The sequence below is a fragment of the Bufo gargarizans genome, chromosome 1, assembly GCF_014858855.1.
Source record: "Bufo gargarizans isolate SCDJY-AF-19 chromosome 1, ASM1485885v1, whole genome shotgun sequence".
In the NCBI taxonomy this organism is placed as follows: Eukaryota; Metazoa; Chordata; class Amphibia; order Anura; family Bufonidae; genus Bufo; species Bufo gargarizans.
The window spans coordinates 473,205,089-473,227,714 of record NC_058080.1 but is presented as its reverse complement, the minus strand read 5'-3'; the positions used below and the strand labels follow the sequence as shown (position 1 = coordinate 473,227,714).

General features: G+C 43.4%; 1 protein-coding gene across 1 annotated transcript in view; it reads right to left on the bottom strand.

Moving 5' to 3' along the window:
• Positions 1-22,626, bottom strand: part of LOC122927916 (contactin-associated protein-like 4) — a 468,829-nt gene that overhangs the window by 116,514 nt on the left and 329,689 nt on the right. The window contains exons 17-18 of the mRNA XM_044280254.1: positions 19,809-19,979; positions 17,563-17,781 (exon numbers count right to left, since the gene is read on the bottom strand). Coding sequence (XP_044136189.1) covers positions 17,563-17,781; positions 19,809-19,979 — 390 coding nt within the window. The remainder of the gene's footprint in view (positions 1-17,562; positions 17,782-19,808; positions 19,980-22,626) is intronic.

Here is a 22,626-nt window from a genome sequence, read left to right as displayed (position 1 = left end):
TTAATTATGTAATTCCACTTCACATCCTGGAAGGAATGCTGAGAAATATGATTGGTAAGGGGACAAAAGACGTGGCGTCTACATATCATGGCCACCTGAGCCCTGAGGAGGATGAACTGGCAGAGGAGGAAGAGAAGGAGGAAGATATAAACGCCCAGGGATTTTATACACAACTAGGTGATTCATTTGTCTAATCAACAAGAGAGGAGCAGGAGGAGTTGGAGGGCAAAGATGAAGACGATGCAGATGACCCCGACAGACCATGGTAGTATGCAGTGATGATGGTGACAGGGAGGCCTTCAGAATCCATTGCCCAAATAGCCAGATGCATGCTTTCTTCTATATGTAGTGACAGCCGCATTGTCAGGATTCGGCATATGAATGACTACTGGCTATCCACATTAATAGACCCTCATTATTATTATTATTTATTATTATTATTATTTATTTTAAAGCGTAATTAATTCCATGGCACTGTACAGCCAAGCTGGGGTTACACAAAAAAATAAATAAAACACAGTAAACAAGAAACTATTAACAGAGTACCCTGCCCGAAAGAGCTTAAAATCTATAAGGGACGGGGAGAACACAGTAGGTGAGGGTGTAGGCTGCTCTTGTGGCTGTGTGGTGGCAGCATGCTCATTGCAGATTGTAGGCTTTCTTGAAAAGGTGGGTTACTCTTGAAGCTTGGGATGTTGGGGGAGAGCCTAATGTGTTGGGGTAGTGAGTTCCAGAGTAGGGGAAAGGCACGTGAGAAATCTTGTAGTCGATTGTGTGAGGAACAGATGAGAGGAGAACTGAGGAGGAAGTCTATTGAGGTTCTGAGATTATGTGTGGGGATGTATTGAGAAAACAGGTCAGAGATGTAGGGAGGAGACAGGTTGTGGATGACCTTATACACTCACCTAAAGAATTATTAGGAACACCATACTAATACAGTGTTGGACCCCCTTTTGCCTTCATAACTGCCTTAATTCTACTTGGCATTGATTCAACAAGGTGCTGATAGCATTCTTTAGAAATGTTGGCCCATATTGATAGGATAGCATCTTGCAGTTGATGCAGATTTGAGGGATGCACATCCAAGGCATGAAGCTCCCGTTCCACCACATCCCAAAGATGCTCTATTGGGTTGAGATCTGGTGACTGTGGGGGCCATTTTAGTACAGTGAACTCATTGTCATGTTCAAGAAACCATTTTTCCAGTCTTCAATTTTGGTGAGCTTGTGCAAATTGTAGCCTCTTTTTCCTATTTGTAGTGGAGATGAGTGGTACCCGGTAGGGTCTTCTGCTGTTGTAGCCCATCCGCCTCAAGGTTGTGCGTGTTGTGGCTTCACAAATGCTTTGCTGCATACCTCGGTTGTAACGAGTGGTTATTTCAGTCAACGTTGCTCTTCTATCAGCTTGAATCAGTCGGCCCATTCTCCTCTGACCTCTAGCATCAACAAGGCATTTTCACCCACAGGACTCCCGCATACTGGATGTTTTTCCCTTTTCACACCATTCTTTGTAAACCATAGAAGTGGTTGTGCGTGAAAATCGCATTAACTGAGCAGATTGTGAAATACTCAGACCGGCCCGTCTGGCACCAACAACCATGCCACGCTCAAATTGCTTAAATCACCTTTCTTTTCCATTCTGACATTCAGTTTGGAGTTCAGGAGATTGTCTTGACCAGGACCACAACCCTACATGCATTGAAGCAACTGCCATGTAATTCGTTGACTAGATAATCGTATTAATGAGAAATAGAACAGGTGTTCCTAATAATTCTTTAGGTGAGTGTATGTAGCTGTAAGTATTTTAAATTGATTTTGCTGGGCAATGGGGTACCATAGAGGGGAGGCAGAGGAGAAAAGAGGAGAGAGGTGGATTAACCTGGCAGCAGAGTTGAGAATAGATTGGAGGGGAGTGAGAGTGCTGGATGGGAAGCCACACAGGAGGATGTTGCAGTAATCCAGGCGGGAGATAACGAGAGCATGTACTAGTATTTTAGTTGACTCAGGTGTGAGGAAGGCGCAAATACGAGAGATGTTGTTAAGTTGGACACACTGGGATTCTGGATAGGAGAGAAGCAACATCTGAGCCGGACAGGTAGATTTGAATACCGTCAGCATACAGGTGCTATTGGAAGTGGAGAAAAGCAGAGACCCTTAAAACTGGTCATAAATGGGGGCATTTTTTAGCCGCCTTCTGAAGAAACCTTCCAGCAGCAGCAGTTGGACATGCAGCAGTTTAACCAGAGACTAACCTCAACCTGAAACTAACCTTCATAAAGAGGAATCAGGCGTGGATCAACCAAGATTTCCAGACACCAGTGCTTGATGCCACAGAATATATCATTCTGCCACTAATGATCATACTGTGGTGTGCAGGCACACTGGAATATTATGTGAAATGGGCCATTACTTCTGGCCACATTCTGCTGCCACCATTCTGATGCTGCTACTAGCCTGATGCAACCAGTCTGCTGCCTCTACTGCCATTCCTATGAATGATGTGTAAATGTAAAATTTTTACAAGGATATACAATTAGGTCCATATATATTTAAACAGAGACATTTTTCTAATTTTTGTTCTGTACATTACCACGATGGATTTTGAACAAAACAATTCAGATGCAGTTGAAGTTCAGACTTCCAGCTTTAATCCAGTGGGTTGAACAAAATGATTGCATAAAAATATGAGGAACTAAAGCATTTTTTAAACTCAATCCCTTCATTTCAGTGGCTCAAAGGTAATTGGACAAATTAAATAATTGTAAATAAAATGTTAATATCTAATACTTGTTTGAAAACCCTTTGTTGGCAATAACTGCCTGAAGTCTTGAACTCACTGACACCACTGGATGCTGTGTTCCCTCCTTTTTAATGCTCTGCCAGGCCTTTACTGCAGCTGTTTTCAGTTGTTGCTTGTTTGTGGGCTGAAGTTTAGTCTTTAACAAGTGAAATGCATGCTCTATTGGGTTCAGATCAGGTGACTGACTTGGCCATTCAAGAATATTATATTTGCTTTAATAAACTCCTAGTTTGCTTTGGTTTTATGTTTTGGGTCATTGTCCATCTGTATTATGAAACGCCGACCAATCAGTTTGGCTGCATTTGGCTGGATTTGAGCACACAGTATGTCTCTGAAAACCCCAGAATTCATTCAGCTGCTTCTGTCCTGTGTCACATTATCGATAAACACTAAGGACCCAGTGCCACTGGCATCCATGTATGCCCAAGCCATCACACTGCCTCCATCATGTTTTATAGATGATGTGGTATGCTTTGGATCATGAGCTGCACCATGCCCTCACCATACTTTTTTATTTACATCATTCAGGTAGAGGTTGATCTTGGTTTCATCTGTCCAAAGAATGTTCTTCCAGAAGTGTGTTGTTTTTTTTAAAGATGTTTTTTTAGCAAAGTGCAATCTAGCCTTCTTGAGGCTTATGAGTGGCTTGCACTGTGCAGTGAACCCTCTGTATTTACTTTCATGCAGTCTTCTCTTCATGGTAGATTTGGATATTGATAGTCCTACAGTATATCCTGGAGAGTGTTGTTTACTTGGTTGGCTGTTATGAAGGGGTTATCTTCACTATTGTAATTATTCTGCGATCATCCACCACTGTTGTCTTCCATGGTTGTGCAGGTCTTTTTGCATTGTTGAGGTCACCAGTGCTTTCTTTCTTTCTCAGGATGTACCAAACTGTAGATTTTGCCACTCCTAATAGTGTAGCAATTTCTCTGATGGGTTTTTTCTTATTTTGGAGATGAAGGATGTCTTGTTTCACTTGAATGCAGAGCTCCTTTGACCGCATGTTTCCTTCTCAGTAAAATCTTCAAAATGCAAGCACCACAACTCGAATCAACTCCAGGCCTTTTATGTGCTTAATTAAAAATTAATTAATAAAGGAATTGCCCACACCTGCCCATGAAACAGCCTTTTATGTGATTGTCCAATTAATTTTGCTCTATTTTAAAACAGGAGTTGAAACTCCTAAACCCTTCATCCAATTTTAATGTGGATAGCCTCAAATGAAAGCTAAAAGTCTGGACTCCATTATATAACTATAATTTTAATATCTTTTAGTAAACAGGTACAAACCAGATTCCCAAAAAGTTGGGACACTATACAAATCGTGAATAAAAACTGAATGCAATGATGTGGAGGTGCCAACTTCTAATATTTTATTCAGAATAGAACATAAATCACGAAACAAAAGTTTAAACTGAGAAAATGTACAATTTTAAGGGAAAAATATGTTGAATCAGAATTTCATGGTGTCAACAAATCTCCAAAAAGTTGGGACAAGGCCATTTTCACCACTGTGTGGCATCTCCCCTTCTTCTTACAACACTCAACAGACGTCTGGGGACCGAGGAGACCAGTTTCTCAAGTTTAGAAATAGGAATGCTCTCCCATTCTTGTCTAATACAGGCCTCTAACTGTTCAATCGTCTTGGGCCTTCTTTGTTGCACCTTCCTCTTTATGATGCGCCAAATGTTCTCTATAGGTGAAAGATCTGGACTGCAGACTGGCCATTTCAGTACCTGGATCCTTCTCCTACGCAGCCATGATGTTGTGATTGATGCAGAATGTGGTGTGGCATTATCTTGTTGAAAAAAGCAGGGTCTTCCCTGAAAGAGATGACGTCTGGATGGGAGCATATGTTGTTCTAGAACCTGAATATATTTTTCTGCATTGATGGTGCCTTTCCAGACATGCAAGCTGCCCATGCCACACGCACTCATGCAACCCCATACCATCAGAGATGCAGGCTTCTGAACTGAGCGTTGATAACAACTTGGGTTGTCTTTGTCCTCTTTGGTCAGGATGACATGGCGTCCAAAATTTCCAAAAAGAACTTTGAATCGTGACTCGTCTGACCACAGAACAGTCTTCCATTTTGCCACACTCCATTTTAAATGATCCCTGGCCCAGTGAAAATGCCTGAGCTTGTGGATCTTGCTTAGAAATGGCTTCTTCTTTGCACTGTAGAGTTTCAGCTGGCAACAGCGGATGGCACGGTGGATTGTGTTCACTGACAATGGTTTCTGGAAGTATTCCCTAGCCCATTCTGTGATTTCCTTTACAGTAGCATTCCTGTTTGTGGTGCAGTGTCTTTTAAGGGCCCGGAGATCACGGGCATCCAGTATGGTTTTACGGCCTTGACCCTTACGCACAGAGATTGTTCCTTTAAAATGATACATTTACTCGGATTAAACCTTTGATTTGTCATCTACGTTCTATTACAAATAAAATATTGACATTTGCCATCTCCACATCATTGCATTCAGTTTTTATTCACAATTTGTTTAGTGTCCCAACTTTTTGGGAATCCGGTTTGTACTAAAAACTAAATTTGTGTCAGTGTCCAAATATATATGGACCTTACTATATATATATATATATATATATATATATATATATATTATTATTATGATTATTTATTATTAAAGCACAATTCATTCCATAGCGCTGTACATATGAGAAGAGGTATTCATGCATAATACAGACAATTGCACTAATCATTAACAAAACGAGTTACAAACTGGTAGAGAAGGAGAGAGGGCCCTGCCCGTGAGGGCTTACAATCTACATGGTATGGGAGAAGGACACAGCAGGTGCGGGTGCGGGTATATATACACCACTGGGCCTTGCTATTATACTGCTGTTGTTGGGTTCTATTACAAGTTGTGATCTGCCACCATCTTGTGCTGTATACCATTGCTGCCCCCCTCCCCACTCATGTGGTCACTATTTTCATTGTTACTGCCACAGCTGCTGCCTCCGCCTCCATCTCTGTCATGGGGCCACTATTCTCACTGTTACTGCCAATGCTGCTGACCCATCCTCCCTACTTTGTTATGGGGCCACTATTGTCCCTGTTTGGCTATGTTGACATCGTTCATTTTTTCTTTCTTCATATGAGTCAGCAGAACAGAAAAAAAGGATTCTGTATTTTGAGCATCCATAAGGCCTCTATTACACGGTCAGTATTTGGTCACTATTTGATCAGAATTTTTAAGCCAAAAGCTGGAGTAGGTCCAAAATGCAGAAGAAATGCAAATATTCCCATTACATGTTATCTCTGTTTTGGACCCATTCCTATGTTTAGCTTACAAATACTGATGCAGAATACTGACCCTGTCACAGAAGCCATTAAAGTCCTGCATGCAGTCCTGATTTCAGATGTAATTGGCCAAAATGGATGCAAATTGAGTATATATGGCCTCCATCACACGATCAGTATTTGGTCAGTATTTCTCATCAGTATTTGATCAGAATTTGTAAGTAGAGTTGAGCGAACACCTGGATGTTCGGGTTCGAGAAGTTCGGCCGAACATCCCGGAAATGTTCGGGTTCGGGATCCGAACCCGATCCGAACTTCGTCCCGAACCCGAACCCCATTGAAGTCAATGGGGACCCGAACTTTTCGGCACTAAAAAGGCTGTAAAACAGCCCAGGAAAGAGCTAGAGGGCTGCAAAAGGCAGCAACATGTAGGTAAATCCCCTGCAAACAAATGTGGATAGGGAAATGAATTAAAATAAAAATTAAATAAATAAAAATTAACCAAAATCAATTGGAGAGAGGTTCCATAGCAGAGAATCTGGCTTCCCGTCACCCACCACTGGAACAGTCCATTCTCAGATATTTAGGCCCCGGCACCCAGGCAGAGGAGAGAGGTCCCGTAACAGAGAATCTGTCTTCATGTCAGCAGAGAATTAGTCTGCATGTCATAGCAGAGAATGAGGCTTCACGTCAGCCACCACTGCAACAGTCCATTGGCATATATTTAGGCCCAGCACCCAGGCAGAGGAGGGAGGTCCCGTAACAGAGAATCTGTCTTCATGTCAGCAGAGAATTAGTCTGCATGTCATAGCAGAGAATGAGGCTTCACGTCAGCCACCACTGCAACAGTCCATTGGCATATATTTAGGCCCAGCACACACACAGGCAGAGGAGAGAGGTCCCGTAACAGAGAATCTGGCTTCATGTCAGCAGAGAATCAGTCTGCATGTCATAGCAGAGAATGAGGCTTCACGTCAGCCACCACTGCAACAGTCCATTGGCATATATTTAGGCCCAGCACACACACAGGCAGAGGAGAGAGGTCCCGTAACAGAGAATCTGGCTTCATGTCAGCAGAGAATCAGTCTGCATGTCATAGCAGAGAATGAGGCTTCACGTCAGCCACCACTGCAACAGTCCATTGGCATATATTTAGGCCCAGCACCCAGGCAGAGGAGGGAGGTCCCGTAACAGAGAATCTGTCTTCATGTCAGCAGAGAATTAGTCTGCATGTCATAGCAGAGAATGAGGCTTCACGTCAGCCACCACTGCAACAGTCCATTGGCATATATTTAGGCCCAGCACCCAGGCAGAGGAGGGAGGTCCCGTAACAGAGAATCTGTCTTCATGTCAGCAGAGAATTAGTCTGCATGTCATAGCAGAGAATGAGGCTTCACGTCAGCCACCACTGGAACAGTCCATTCTCAGATATTTAGGCCCCGGCACCCAGGCAGAGGAGAGAGGTCCCGTAACAGAGAATCTGGCTTCATGTCAGCAGAGAATTAGTCTGCATGTCATAGCAGAGAATGAGGCTTCACGTCAGCCACCACTGCAACAGTCCATTGGCATATATTTAGGCCCAGCACCCAGGCAGAGGAGAGAGGTCCCGTAACAGACAATCTGGCTTCATGTCAGCAGAGAATCAGTCTTCATATCATAGCAGAGAATCAGGCTTCACGTCACCCACCACTGTAAGAGTCAATTTTCATAAATTTAGGCCCAGAACCCAGGCAGAGGAGAAAGGTCCCGTAACAGACAATCTGGCTTCATGACAGCAGAGAATCAGTCTGCATGTCATAGCAGAGAATCAGGCTTCACGTCAGCCACCACTGCAACAGTCCATTGTCATAAATTTAGGCCCAGCACCCAGGCAGAGGAGAGAGGTCCCGTAACAGACAATCTGGCTTCATGTCAGCAGAGAATCAGTCTTCATATCATAGCAGAGAATCAGGCTTCACGTCACCCACCACTGTAAGAGTCAATTTTCATAAATTTAGGCCCAGAACCCAGGCAGAGGAGAAAGGTCCCGTAACAGACAATCTGGCTTCATGTCAGCAGAGAATCAGTCTTCATATCATAGCAGAGAATCAGGCTTCACGTCACCCACCACTGTAAGAGTCAATTTTCATAAATTTAGGCCCAGAACCCAGGCAGAGGAGAAAGGTCCCGTAACAGACAATCTGGCTTCATGTCAGCAGAGAATCAGTCTTCATATCATAGCAGAGAATCAGGCTTCACGTCACCCACCACTGTAAGAGTCAATTTTCATAAATTTAGGCCCAGAACCCAGGTAGAGGAGAAAGGTCCCGTAACAGACAATCTGGCTTCATGACAGCAGAGAATCAGTCTGCATGTCATAGCAGAGAATCAGGCTTCACGTCAGCCACCACTGCAACAGTCCATTGTCATAAATTTAGGCCCAGCACCCAGGCAGAGGAGAGAGGTCCCGTAACAGACAATCTGGCTTCATGTCAGCAGAGAATTAGTCTGCATGTCATAGCAGAGAATCAGGCTTCATGTCAGCCACCACTGCAACAGTCCATTGGCATATATTTAGGCCTAGCACACAGGCAGAGGAGAGGTTCATTCAACTTTGGGTAGCATCGCAATATAATGGTAAAATGAAAATAAAAATAGGATTGAATGAGGAAGTGCCCTGGAGTCCAATAATATATGGTTATGGGGAGGTAGTTAATGTCTAATCTGGACAAGGGACGGACAGGTCCTGTGGGATCCATGCCTGGTTCATTTTTATGAACGTCAGCTTGTCCACATTGGCTGTAGACAGGCGGCTGCGTTTGTCTGTAATGACGCCCCCTGCCGTGCTGAATACACGTTCAGACAAAACGCTGGCTGCCGGGCAGGCCAGCACCTCCAAGGCATAAAAGGCTAGCTCTGGCCACGTGGACAATTTAGAGACCCAGAAGTTGAATGGGGCCGAACCATCAGTCAGTACGTGGAGGGGTGTGCACACGTACTGTTCCACCATGTTAGTAAAATGTTGCCTCCTGCTAACACGTTGCGTATCAGGTGGTGGTGCAGTTAGCTGTGGCGTGTTGACAAAAGTTTTCCACATCTCTGCCATGCTAACCCTGCCCTCAGAGGAGCTGGCCGTGACACAGCTGCCTTGGCGACCTCTTGCTCCTCCTCTGCCTTGGCCTTGGGCTTCCACTTGTTCCCCTGTGACATTTGGGAATGCTCTCAGTAGCGCGTCTACCAACGTGCGCTTGTACTCGCGCATCTTCCTATCACGCTCCAGTGCAGGAAGTAAGGTGGGCACATTGTCTTTGTAGCGTGGATCCAGCAGGGTGGCAACCCAGTAGTCCGCACAGGTTAAAATGTGGGCAACTCTGCTGTCGTTGCGCAGGCACTGCAGCATGTAGTCGCTCATGTGTGCCAGGCTGCCCAGGGGTAAGGACAAGCTGTCCTCTGTGGGAGGCGTATCGTCATCGTCCTGCCTTTCCCCCCAGCCACGCACCAGTGATGGACCCGAGCTGCGTTGGGTGCCACCCCGCTGTGACCATGCTTCATCCTCATCCTCCTCCACCTCCTCCTCATCCTCGTCCTCCTCGTCCTCCAGTAGTGGGCCCTGGCTGGCCACATTTGTACCTGGCCTCTGCTGTTGCAAAAAACCTCCCTCTGAGTCACTTCGAAGAGACTGGCCTGAAAGTGCTAAAAATGACCCCTCTTCCTCATCCTCCTCCTCCTCCTCCTGGGCCACCTCCTGTTCCATCATCGCCCTAAGTGTTTTCTCAAGGAGACATAGAAGTGGTATTGTAACGCTGATAACGGTGTCATCGCCACTGGCCATGTTGGTGGAGTACTCGAAACAGCGCAACAGGGCACACAGGTCTCGCATGGAGGCCCAGTCATTGGTGGTGAAGTGGTGCTGTTCTGTAGTGCGACTGACCCGTGCGTGCTGCAGCTGAAACTCCACTATGGCCTGCTGCTGCTCGCACAGTCTGTCCAGCATGTGCAAGGTGGAGTTCCACCTGGTGGGCACGTCGCATATGAGGCGGTGAGCGGGAAGGCCGAAGTTACGCTGTAGCGCAGACAGGCGAGCAGCAGCAGGATGTGAACGCCGGAAGCGCGAACAGACGGCCCGCACTTTATGCAGCAGCTCTGACATGTCGGGGTAGTTGTGAATGAACTTCTGCACCACCAAATTCAGCACATGCGCCAAGCAAGGGATGTGCGTCAAATTGGCTAGTCCCAGAGCTGCAACGAGATTTCGCCCATTATCACACACCACCAGGCCGGGCTTGAGGCTCACCGGCAGCAACCACTCGTCGGTCTGTTGTTCTATACCCCGCCACAACTCCTGTGCGGTGTGGGGCCTGTCCCCCAAACATATGAGTTTCAGAATGGCCTGCTGACGTTTACCCCGGGCTGTGCTGAAGTTGGTGGTGAAGGTGTGTGGCTGACTGGATGAGCAGGTGGAAGAAGAGGAGGAGGAAGCCGAGAAGGAGGAGGTGGCAACAGGAGGCAAAGAATGTTGCCCTGCGATCCTTGGCGGCGGAAGGACGTGCGCCAAACAGCTCTCCGCCTGGGGCCCAGCTGCCACTACATTTACCCAGTGTGCAGTTAGGGAGATATAGCGTCCCTGGCCGTGCTTACTGGTCCACGTATCTGTGGTTAGGTGGACCTTGCTACAGATGGCGTTGCGCAGTGCACACTTGATTTTATCGGATACTTGGTTGTGCAGGGAAGGCACGGCTCTCTTGGAGAAGTAGTGCCGGCTGGGAACAACATACTGTGGGACAGCAAGCGACATGAGCTGTTTGAAGCTGTCTGTGTCCACCAGCCTAAATGACAGCATTTCATAGGCCAGTAGTTTAGAAATGCTGGCATTCAGGGCCAGGGATCGAGGGTGGCTAGGTGGGAATTTACGCTTTCTATCAAATGTTTGTGAGATGGAGAGCTGAACGCTGGCGTGTGACATGGTTGAGACGCTTGGTGACGGAGGTGGTGGTGGTGGTGTTGGTGGTACATCCCCTGTTTGCTGGGCGGCAGGTGCCAACGTTCCTCCAGAGGCGGAGGAAGAGGCCGAGGCGGCAGCAGCAGAATAGGCCGAGGCGGCAGCAGCAGAAGAGGTAGCAGGGGGAGCCTGAGTGACTTCCTTGGTTTTAAGGTGTTTACTCCACTGCAGTTCATGCTTTGCATGCAGGTGCCTGGTCATGCAGGTTGTGCTCAGGTTCAGAACGTTAATGCCTCGCTTCAGGCTCTGATGGCACAGCGTGCAAACCACTCGGGTCTTGTCGTCAGCACATTGTTTGAAGAAGTGCCATGCCAGGGAACTCCTTGAAGCTGCCTTTGGGGTGCTCGGTCCCAGATGGCGGCGGTCAGTAGCAGGCGGAGTCTCTTGGCGGCGGGTGTTCTGCTTTTGCCCACTGCTCCCTCTTTTGCTACGCTGTTGGCTCGGTCTCACCACTGCCTCTTCCTCCGAACTGTGAAAGTCAGTGGCACGACCTTCATTCCATGTGGGGTCTAGGACCTCATCGTCCCCTGCATCGTCTTCCACCCAGTCTTGATCCCTGACCTCCTGTTCAGTCTGCACACTGCAGAAAGACGCAGCAGTTGGCACCTGTGTTTCGTCATCATCAGAGACATGCTGAGGTGGTATTCCCATGTCCTCATCATCAGGAAACATAAGTGGTTGTGCGTCAGTGCATTCTATGTCTTTCACCGCTGGGGAAGGGCTAGGTGGATGCCCTTGGGAAACCCTGCCAGCGGAGTCTTCAAACAGCATAAGAGACTGCTGCATAACTTGAGGCTGAGACAGTTTCCCTGGTATGCATGGGGGTGATGTGACAGACTGATGGGGTTGGTTTTCAGGCGCCATCTGTGCGCTTTCTGCAGAAGACTGGGTGGGAGATAATGTGAACGTGCTGGATCCACTGTCGGCCACCCAATTGACTAATGCCTGTACCTGCTCAGGCCTTACCATCCTTAGAACGGCATTGGGCCCCACCATATATCGCTGTAAATTCTGGCGGCTACTGGGACCTGAAGTAGTTGGTACACTAGGACGTGTGGATGTGGCAGAACGGCCACGTCCTCTCCCAGCACCAGAGGGTCCACTAACACCACCACGACCATGTCCACGTCCGCGTCCCTTACTAGATGTTTTTCTCATTGTTATGGTTCACCACAACAACAAATATATTATTTGGCCCAATGTATTGTATTCAAATTCAGCGGGATATAAATTTGAGGCCTAGTATTTAGGCGCTGGGTGACCGGTATGGATTTAGTGACAGAATTAGACTTGGAAATGCACAGAAGCGTGTGTGTGTGAAGTTATTCTGAATGACCCAATGTGCACCTTGAATATTATATACCCTTTTAGGGATAGATTTCAAATAGCTCTGATATAGCAGAAACCACTAAATTATGAAATTGCTAAATTGGGAATTGTACTTCAACCCAGAACAAAAAATGTGCTTTGACGGACACTAAATATCTTGCCCAGCAACAACAGTACAACGGTGGGTAACGAGAGATTTAGAGGGAATTAAATTTGAGGCCTAGTATTTAGGCGCTGGGTCACCGGTATGGATTTAGTGACAGAATTAGACTTGGAAATACACAGTAGCGGGTGTGTGTGAAGTTATTCTGAATGACCCTATGTGCACCTTCAATATTATATACCCTTTTAGGGATAGATTTCAAATAGCTCTGATATAGCAGAAACCACTAAATTATGAAATTGCTAAATTGGGAATTGTACTTCAACCCAGAACAAAAAATGTGCTTTGACGGACACTAAATATCTTGCCCAGCAACAACAGTACAGCGGTGGGTAACGAGAGATTTAGAGGGAATTAAATTTGAGGCCTAGTATTTAGGCGCTGGGTCACCGGTATGGATTTAGTGACAGAATTAGACTTGGAAATGCACAGAAGCGTGTGTGTGAAGTTATTCTGAATGACCCAATGTGCACCTTCAATATTATATACCCTTTTTGGGATAGATTTCAAATAGCTCTGATATAGCAGGAACCACTAAATTATGAAATTGCTAAATTGGGAATTGTACTTCAACCCAGAACAAAAAATGTGCTTTGACGGGCACTAAATAACTTTCCCAGCTACAACAGGACAACGGTAACGAGAGATTTAGAGGGATTTAAATTTGAGGCCTAGTATTTAGGCGCTGGGTGACAGGTATGGGTTTAGTGACAGAATTAGACTTGGAAATACACAGTAGCGGGTGTGTGTGAAGTTATTCTGAATGACCCTATGTGCACCTTCAATATTATATACCCTTTTAGGGATAGATTTCAAATAGCTCTGATATAGCAGAAACCACTAAATTATGAAATTGCTAAATTGGGAATTGTACTTCAACCCAGAACAAAAAATGTGCTTTGACGGACACTAAATATCTTGCCCAGCAACAACAGTACACCGGTGGGTAACGAGAGATTTAGAGGGAATTAAATTTGAGGCCTAGTATTTAGGCGCTGGGTCACCGGTATGGATTTAGTGACAGAATTAGACTTGGAAATACACAGTAGCGGGTGTGTGTGAAGTTATTCTGAATGACCCTATGTGCACCTTCAATATTATATACCCTTTTTGGGATAGATTTCAAATAGCTCTGATATAGCAGGAACCACTAAATTATGAAATTGCTAAATTGGGAATTGTACTTCAACCCAGAACAAAAAATGTGCTTTGACGGGCACTAAATAACTTTCCCAGCTACAACAGGACAACGGTAACGAGAGATTTAGAGGGATTTAAATTTGAGGCCTAGTATTTAGGCGCTGGGTGACAGGTATGGGTTTAGTGACAGAATTAGACTTGGAAATACACAGTAGCGGGTGTGTGTGAAGTTATTCTGAATGACCCTATGTGCACCTTCAATATTATATACCCTTTTTGGGATAGATTTCAAATAGCTCTGATATAGCAGAAACCACTAAATTATGAAATTGCTAAATTGGGAATTGTACTTCAACCCAGAACAAAAAATGTGCTTTGACGGACACTAAATATCTTGCCCAGCAACAACAGTACAGCGGTGGGTAACGAGAGATTTAGAGGGAATTAAATTTGAGGCCTAGTATTTAGGCGCTGGGTCACCGGTATGGATTTAGTGACAGAATTAGACTTGGAAATACACAGTAGCGGGTGTGTGTGAAGTTACTCTGAATGACCCTATGTGCACCTTCAATATTATATACCCTTTTTGGGATAGATTTCAAAGAGCTCTGATATAGCAGGAACCACTAAATTATGAAATTGCTAAATTGGGAATTGTATTTCAACCCAGAACAAGAAATGTGCTTGAACGGACACTAAATAACTCGCCCAGCTACAGCACTAGGGACAGATTTAGCTGGATATAAATTTGAGGCCTAGTATTTAGGCGCTGGGTGACAGGTATGGGTTTAGTGACAGAATTAGACTTGGAAATACACAGTAGCGGGTGTGTGTGAAGTTATTCTGAATGACCCTATGTGCACCTTCAATATTATATACCCTTTTAGGGATAGATTTCAAATAGCTCTGATATAGCAGAAACCACTAAATTATGAAATTGCTAAATTGGGAATTGTACTTCAACCCAGAACAAAAAATGTGCTTTGACGGACACTAAATATCTTGCCCAGCAACAACAGTACAGCGGTGGGTAACGAGAGATTTAGAGGGAATTAAATTTGAGGCCTAGTATTTAGGCGCTGGGTCACCGGTATGGATTTAGTGACAGAATTAGACTTGGAAATACACAGTAGCGGGTGTGTGTGAAGTTATTCTGAATGACCCTATGTGCACCTTCAATATTATATACCCTTTTTGGGATAGATTTCAAATAGCTCTGATATAGCAGGAACCACTAAATTATGAAATTGCTAAATTGGGAATTGTACTTCAACCCAGAACAAAAAATGTGCTTTGACGGGCACTAAATAACTTTCCCAGCTACAACAGGACAACGGTAACGAGAGATTTAGAGGGATTTAAATTTGAGGCCTAGTATTTAGGCGCTGGGTGACAGGTATGGGTTTAGTGACAGAATTAGACTTGGAAATACACAGTAGCGGGTGTGTGTGAAGTTATTCTGAATGACCCTATGTGCACCTTCAATATTATATACCCTTTTTGGGATAGATTTCAAATAGCTCTGATATAGCAGAAACCACTAAATTATGAAATTGCTAAATTGGGAATTGTACTTCAACCCAGAACAAAAAATGTGCTTTGACGGACACTAAATATCTTGCCCAGCAACAACAGTACACCGGTGGGTAACGAGAGATTTAGAGGGAATTAAATTTGAGGCCTAGTATTTAGGCGCTGGGTCACCGGTATGGATTTAGTGACAGAATTAGACTTGGAAATACACAGTAGCGGGTGTGTGTGAAGTTATTCTGAATGACCCTATGTGCACCTTCAATATTATATACCCTTTTTGGGATAGATTTCAAATAGCTCTGATATAGCAGGAACCACTAAATTATGAAATTGCTAAATTGGGAATTGTACTTCAACCCAGAACAAAAAATGTGCTTTGACGGGCACTAAATAACTTTCCCAGCTACAACAGGACAACGGTAACGAGAGATTTAGAGGGATTTAAATTTGAGGCCTAGTATTTAGGCGCTGGGTGACAGGTATGGGTTTAGTGACAGAATTAGACTTGGAAATACACAGTAGCGGGTGTGTGTGAAGTTATTCTGAATGACCCTATGTGCACCTTCAATATTATATACCCTTTTTGGGATAGATTTCAAATAGCTCTGATATAGCAGAAACCACTAAATTATGAAATTGCTAAATTGGGAATTGTACTTCAACCCAGAACAAAAAATGTGCTTTGACGGACACTAAATATCTTGCCCAGCAACAACAGTACAGCGGTGGGTAACGAGAGATTTAGAGGGAATTAAATTTGAGGCCTAGTATTTAGGCGCTGGGTCACCGGTATGGATTTAGTGACAGAATTAGACTTGGAAATACACAGTAGCGGGTGTGTGTGAAGTTACTCTGAATGACCCTATGTGCACCTTCAATATTATATACCCTTTTTGGGATAGATTTCAAAGAGCTCTGATATAGCAGGAACCACTAAATTATGAAATTGCTAAATTGGGAATTGTATTTCAACCCAGAACAAGAAATGTGCTTGAACGGACACTAAATAACTCGCCCAGCTACAGCACTAGGGACAGATTTAGCTGGATATAAATTTGAGGCCTAGTATTTAGGCGCTGGGTGACCGGTATGGATTTAGTGACAGAATTAGACTGGGATATGGCCAAAAAATGAACAGACTATTGCTGGTTAAATGCACTTGGTGTCACAGCTTCACCCTGATGTAGGCTTTAGCCAAAAAACAACCACACCATTGAGGGTTAAATGCACTTGGTCGCAGCTTGTGCTGGCGCACCACAAGACACAAAATGGCCGCCGATCACCCCAGAAAAATGAGACTGACAAACGGTCTGTGCAGCCTAAAAACAGTGAGCAATTGAGGATCAGCAGCTCAATGATCCACAGCTGCAGATCGATCAGTTAATCAAGTCCTTTGGAGGAGTTAATCTGCCTAATCTCGCCCTACTGTCGCAGCCGCAACCTCTCCCTACGCTAATCAGAGCAGAGTGACGGGCGGCGCTATGTGACTCCAGCTTAAATAGAGGCTGGGTCACATGGTGCTCTGGCCAATCACAGCCATGCCAATAGTAGGCATGGCTGTGATGGCCTCTTGGGGCAAGTAGTATGACGCTTGTTGATTGGCTGCTTTGCAGCCTTTCAAAAAGCGCCAAGAAAGCGTCACAAAAGCGCGAAGAAAGCGACGAACACCGAACCCGAACCCGGACTTTTACGAAAATGTCCGGGTTCGGGTCCGTGTCACGGACACCCCAAAATTCGGTACGAACCCGAACTATACAGTTCGAGTTCGCTCATCCCTATTTGTAAGCCAACAGCAGGAGTGGGTCACACTGAGATTGGGCTACCAAGTGGGAAGAATAAGTTTAGGCAGACTGGCCTGGGTATGCCTCATTTATCGTGATTCATAGCAAATTAATTCGGAACAAATCGAATTTCTTGGCGAACTTTGACAAAACTGCCAAATCGAACTTTTCTAAATTTCTCTCAACTCTACTTACAGCATTAGAAAAATAAAGTTAAGGGCCTTTGGAATGCAATAATGAAAAAAATATATATTAAAGGAGTTGAGCAATATTCTAAAGTTATCCCCTAACTGCAGTATAAGCATCTGATTTGTGTGTGGGTGAGGGTCTAATTACTGAAACCTCCATCAATCACATGAACAGTGGTCCCAAATAAATAGGGCGGGAGGTTGGACATGAACGGTGTTGTCCATTCATCTCTATGGGTGTGACAAGTACAGTAATAACAAAACAACTTGGCAAAACTCCTTAAAGTGACAAACAGGTCTGATCACTAAGTGGATTGTTAATAATAAGACATAAATATACATTTTTTACCACTATTTCTAGCATCAAAATAGCTTAATTCAAAACTTACCTATGAAGAGCTGACTGTAAAGCTGTAGACGTATATGTCCATCTGCGGGGGTAATGTATGTTTTTTGGGGTAAGTTGTCCACTTGAAGAGAGGCTTCTTTGATGTTTCTCTCAGCTTTCACAAAATGCCATTGACTGTCATTTAATTGAGTAGGCGAGCTTACACGAACCTCTAAGGGGCCATTTCCAACATCAAATGAAAAAACAACATCTGTTGGAGCTAAAATTAGAAATATTTTTCAGTTTATCACATTTCTAAGTTAAAATACTATTTATATGTTTTGCATTATATTATAGTAATGAATGATTGTTTAGCAAGGACAGCATCGTTATCTTTAAAGCACCATTAACGCCCAGGGCGCTGTACACACAGTTGCAAGTAAATGTAAGTGAACACTTTGAAATTACCAGGATTTCTGCATGCTACCTTTTTAATTGTGGTCTGATTAAGTTGTTATAGAAAACACAATGTACCTCAACTAACAGCACACAAACAGTTGCATTGATCATGTCTTTACTGATCACATTTAGTAAACGTTCACACTACAGAAAATTTAAATAAGTGAATCCCTGGTTACAGACGTATCTATTATTTTCAAGACACTGGTTATTGTGAATCATGTCTCTGAGTAAACATCTTTCAGAAAACATCAGAACATGTGCTATAGGGATGCACGAAGCAGCAAAAGGCTACAAAATCAATGCTAACCACCAGGATCTACATCAATTGACCTTTAGATAAATAATTCACAAATGGAGACAATTCAGGACTGTTGCTGCTGACCCTAGGAGTAATTGTCCTGCTAAGATCTCAATGGGTAATCTTGAAAGAGGCGATAAAAACATAAGGTAAGAGCAAAAAGGAAGGGAAGGACATTCAGTGATACATGACAATGATCCAAGAAGATTTGTGATTTGAGAAGGCCAAGTCAGAGTTCTAACCTTCACCCCATCATAATGCTATGGCATGACCTAAAGAAGGCTGTGTATGCAAGAATCCCAGACATTTTGGCAAACTATTTGCAGAGAGGAATGGTACGAAATTCCTCGTCAACTCTGTACACATCTATATATATATAATTAGAAACATAAGGTCATGCTTTTGTTGATTCACAGTTTTGAAGGTAATATATTAAAAAAAATTGGTGCCTTAATGCGGAATTTTGGGCTTTCAAAGAGGAACTTTTACAAATACACAGTATTTGTAGCTTGGGAGAGCGATAGGCTTATCATGTTCTCCAGATCGGTATAGGAGGGTGAAGTATTGAGTTAAATAATTTTTGATAAGAGAACAAGGGCTACTCTAGCTAGGATATATAAGGTGTTACAGAAGGCTAAACAGGCCAATGTCAATGTGGGTTCTAGGGTACAAAGGGAAATCGAGGTTGGTACAAAGGAGGGTAAGGTCTGGTAGAATATATTGAGAAGTCCCTTGACGGTCTCGTTGTCTGCCTCAGATAAAGTCTCTCAATTCTTTATATTGCATACACTACATTGTTCACCTGTCCTTGTTAAAATAATGGTGTTACTAAAGACAGATAACACTCCCAGGTGCAAAAAAGAACATGCAGGATTAATACATTTATTTTGGAGTTGTCTGAGATTGTTTAGATATTGGTCACAAATAGTAATATTAATAAAGCGGATTTATGGTATGGTATGGATAGAGAGCCAATTTTATGCATATTAGGGGGAATGAATCATCTGTCTTTACCTGGCTCTTCCAAAGGGTGTAATGAAGTGTATGCTTTTTTTTTTTTTGGGTGCCTTCCCTCCCTTTGTGGGTCGTTGGGGTGGGTTGGGTAGACTCTTAAAAATTCTTCTTGAAGTATTGGTTTATTATATATATTTATTCCTTCTGTCTGGGGAAAGACACTGGATTTGTAGTTTTTTTTCTAATTTATTATTAATAAAATATATTTAAAAAAACTTTCCACAAATCTTTAGTGCTACAGGAAATGTTTGATGGAGGTAATTGATGTCAATTGGGGATCTAAAGGTTATTAAAATCAAAGGTTCAATTGCTTTTTATTTTTGTACTGTGGATGTTTACTTAGTGTGCTCAATAAAATACATGAATGGTACAACTGTTTGTGTGCTATAAGTTTAGTTAGATTATGCTTGTCTATAATTGTGATAATTTTATTAGTAATCAAAGCATAAATCCAGGTGATTCCGATGGCTTCACTTTTTCTTACAACTGTACATATTCTTGCTTGTCAATAACTGAAAAGGATATATACTCACATTCCAGCTCTATCCGAATAAAATCCTTAATTCCGAGGTTTTCCAAGAATAGTCCAGATGGTGATGCAGTTTTAAAGAAAAAAGACACGTCTGCACTAAATTCACCATCAAAGGTAGGGAAATGCAGGTAAGATGATAGCGTGTTAAATGAAGCTGCATTCCAAAATCTTCCTAGGCAAAAAAAGAGAACACAGAAGACTGAAGAATGGTGCACATTATGGTATCATTAGAGAAGAAACATGAATATGAGTATTGCTATTTAATGTATTGTCTTCATTGTGTGGCTCCAGTCATTAGTCCCTGTATAAATTATAATATAGTATTTTATTAAACTGCAGAGCTGCAAGACTTTTAAAATGACTGAGCCCACAGTTTTCCGAATACATGTACCACGTACATAGACTGTGGCTACCATGTCATTTAATCATTGTTCCTGCAGATCTAGCTTGGTAAATGTTAGATTCTTTCCACTCTGAAAGGTTAATAAATATACAAGCATGCTTTGTAAACTGCATAATTATAATATTAGTAAAGGTGATGGAGCTGTAACATTTAAGGAGCAATGTGGCTTCTTCATTAAGAGGTTTGATGGAGGTCCTGGCACTTGGAAGGGCATTACCTCTAGTTGGCAAAATAGGAACACTTAATGTCCTTTGTTCTTGCAAACACATTACATTGTAAAATATTCTGTAATGTCTAGTACCAATAAATGTTAATATAGCAGCCAACAAACATGCAGGGAGGAGACTCGAGCACGAGCAGTATTCGGCCGAACACCGCAATGTGCCGAGCATCGCGATGCTCGAGCCGAACTAGTGTTTTGCCAAAAATGCTCACCCCACACTAGTATTAGCACAACAATAAAAAAAAACATTTGCTGTTCTGCAGTGCAGTTATTTCTTGTTAAGCCTTTTGTGACGTGCATTAGCGTAAAAAGAAAAAATACATTTGCGGCTCTGCGGTGCAGTTATTTCTTTAAAGGCCTTTTGTGATGTGTGTTTGCATAAAAAGAAAAAATACATTTGCCGCTCTGAGGTGCAGTTATTTCTTATTAAGCCTTTTGTGACGTGTATTAGCACATAATGAAAAAAATACATTTGCCGCTCTGCAGTGCAGTTATTTCTTGTTTAGCCTTTTGTGATGCATATTAGCAAAATAAAGATAAAAATTATTTGCCGCTCAGCGGTGCAGTTATTTTTTTTAAAGCCTTTTGTGACGTGTGTTAGCCTAAAAAGTTAAAATATATTTGCCACTTTGCAGTTCAGTAATCTGTAGTAAAGGCTTTTGTGGGGTGTTTTAGCGTAAAAATAAAACATATATTTGCAGCTCTGCCATACATATATTTCTTGCTAAGCCTTTTGTGACGTGTGATAGCGCAAAAATAAAAAATACATTTGCCGCTCTGCGGTGCAGTTATTTGTTATTAAGCCTATTGTGACATGTTTTAGCTAAAAAAGAAAAAATATTATTACCGCTCAGCGGGGCATTTATCTGTAGTAAAAGCTTTTGTGGGGTGTTTTATTTTAGTTTTTATTTATTTGATCTAACAGTATGTCAGGCAGAGAAGTTCCAGGCTCTGCACAGGGGAGCGGCAGAGGCCTTAATGTTTCTGGCGCAGGCACAGGTAGGTCGCAGCAGAGTAATGGGTCGTGGAAGCAGGGGTCACTTCCAGAGGCCTGAGTTCCCAGTGTGAAATAGTGGTCGAGTAGTGACCAGCAACCCAGCGGTTCTTGAGTGCTTGACTCGATCTTCGAGTGACATCCGATACCCCCCAGCCAAGAGTCAGTGGGTTCATGAGACACAACCTTTAGTTGGCATGGTCCGGGAGCAGGCCCTGTGCCCTCACCTGTCCTCAACCTGCCTCTATCCTTTTCTGTTCCCTCAATGCTAGAAATATTATATGCTGTAGGCTCTGCTCCACTTTTCAGCGAGAAAGAGCTACTAGAGAACAGTCAGCAGCTACTGCGCAGCCAAGATGTGGAGGAGACATCTTCAACTTCCTCCGCTAGGCAGGCAAGTAGTGATGAGGATAGTGGCGTGTGAGCTGGTTTTGAGAGAGTTAAGGCTCCTGACTACAGATGGCCTTGCGGTTTGTCCGATGTCGTTTCACAGCGGACTTGCGCCATATTTGTTTTGCCTTGTGCCGAACTTTGACCCATGACACATCCATCAGTTTGGACAGGAAAAAACAATTGAGCATATAGACACACCCACACCCTACAACATAACCCGATCTGGTAGTCATTTTACAATCTGTGTTTTGCCAGTGTAGGGAGAGGTTGCTTTGTGGAGCAGGGACAGAATGTTAGAGACACCAAACGCTAGCTAATAGGGCCACAAAAGTCCTTTTAAGGACTGGTATAGGTGTGCTATCGATAGGCGTAATATACTGAGGGGTGTGATATACTTATAATATACTTTCTAACATAGAAAGTATATTATAGTGCATTTGTATTGTGCAGCAATGGCATGTGGTTCTGCTGCGACACAGCAGGTATATAGAGGGACAATAGTTAATGGAACAACTATTTGCAACGGGTGTGATATACCTGCTGCCCCCCAAAAAAGAAATGACTGAGGGGTGCTATATAACTGCTAGCACAAAATAATGATTGAGAGGTGCGACATACCTGCTTCAATCAAAAATTGATTCAGGGGTTCTATATGCCTGTTTCAACAAAATACTGATTGAGGGGTGCAATGTACCTGCTTCTACAAAATACTGATTAAGGGGTTCTATATACCAGTTTCCACAAAATACTTATTGAGGGGTGCAATATACCTGCTTCCACAAAATAATGATCAAGGGGTGCAATAT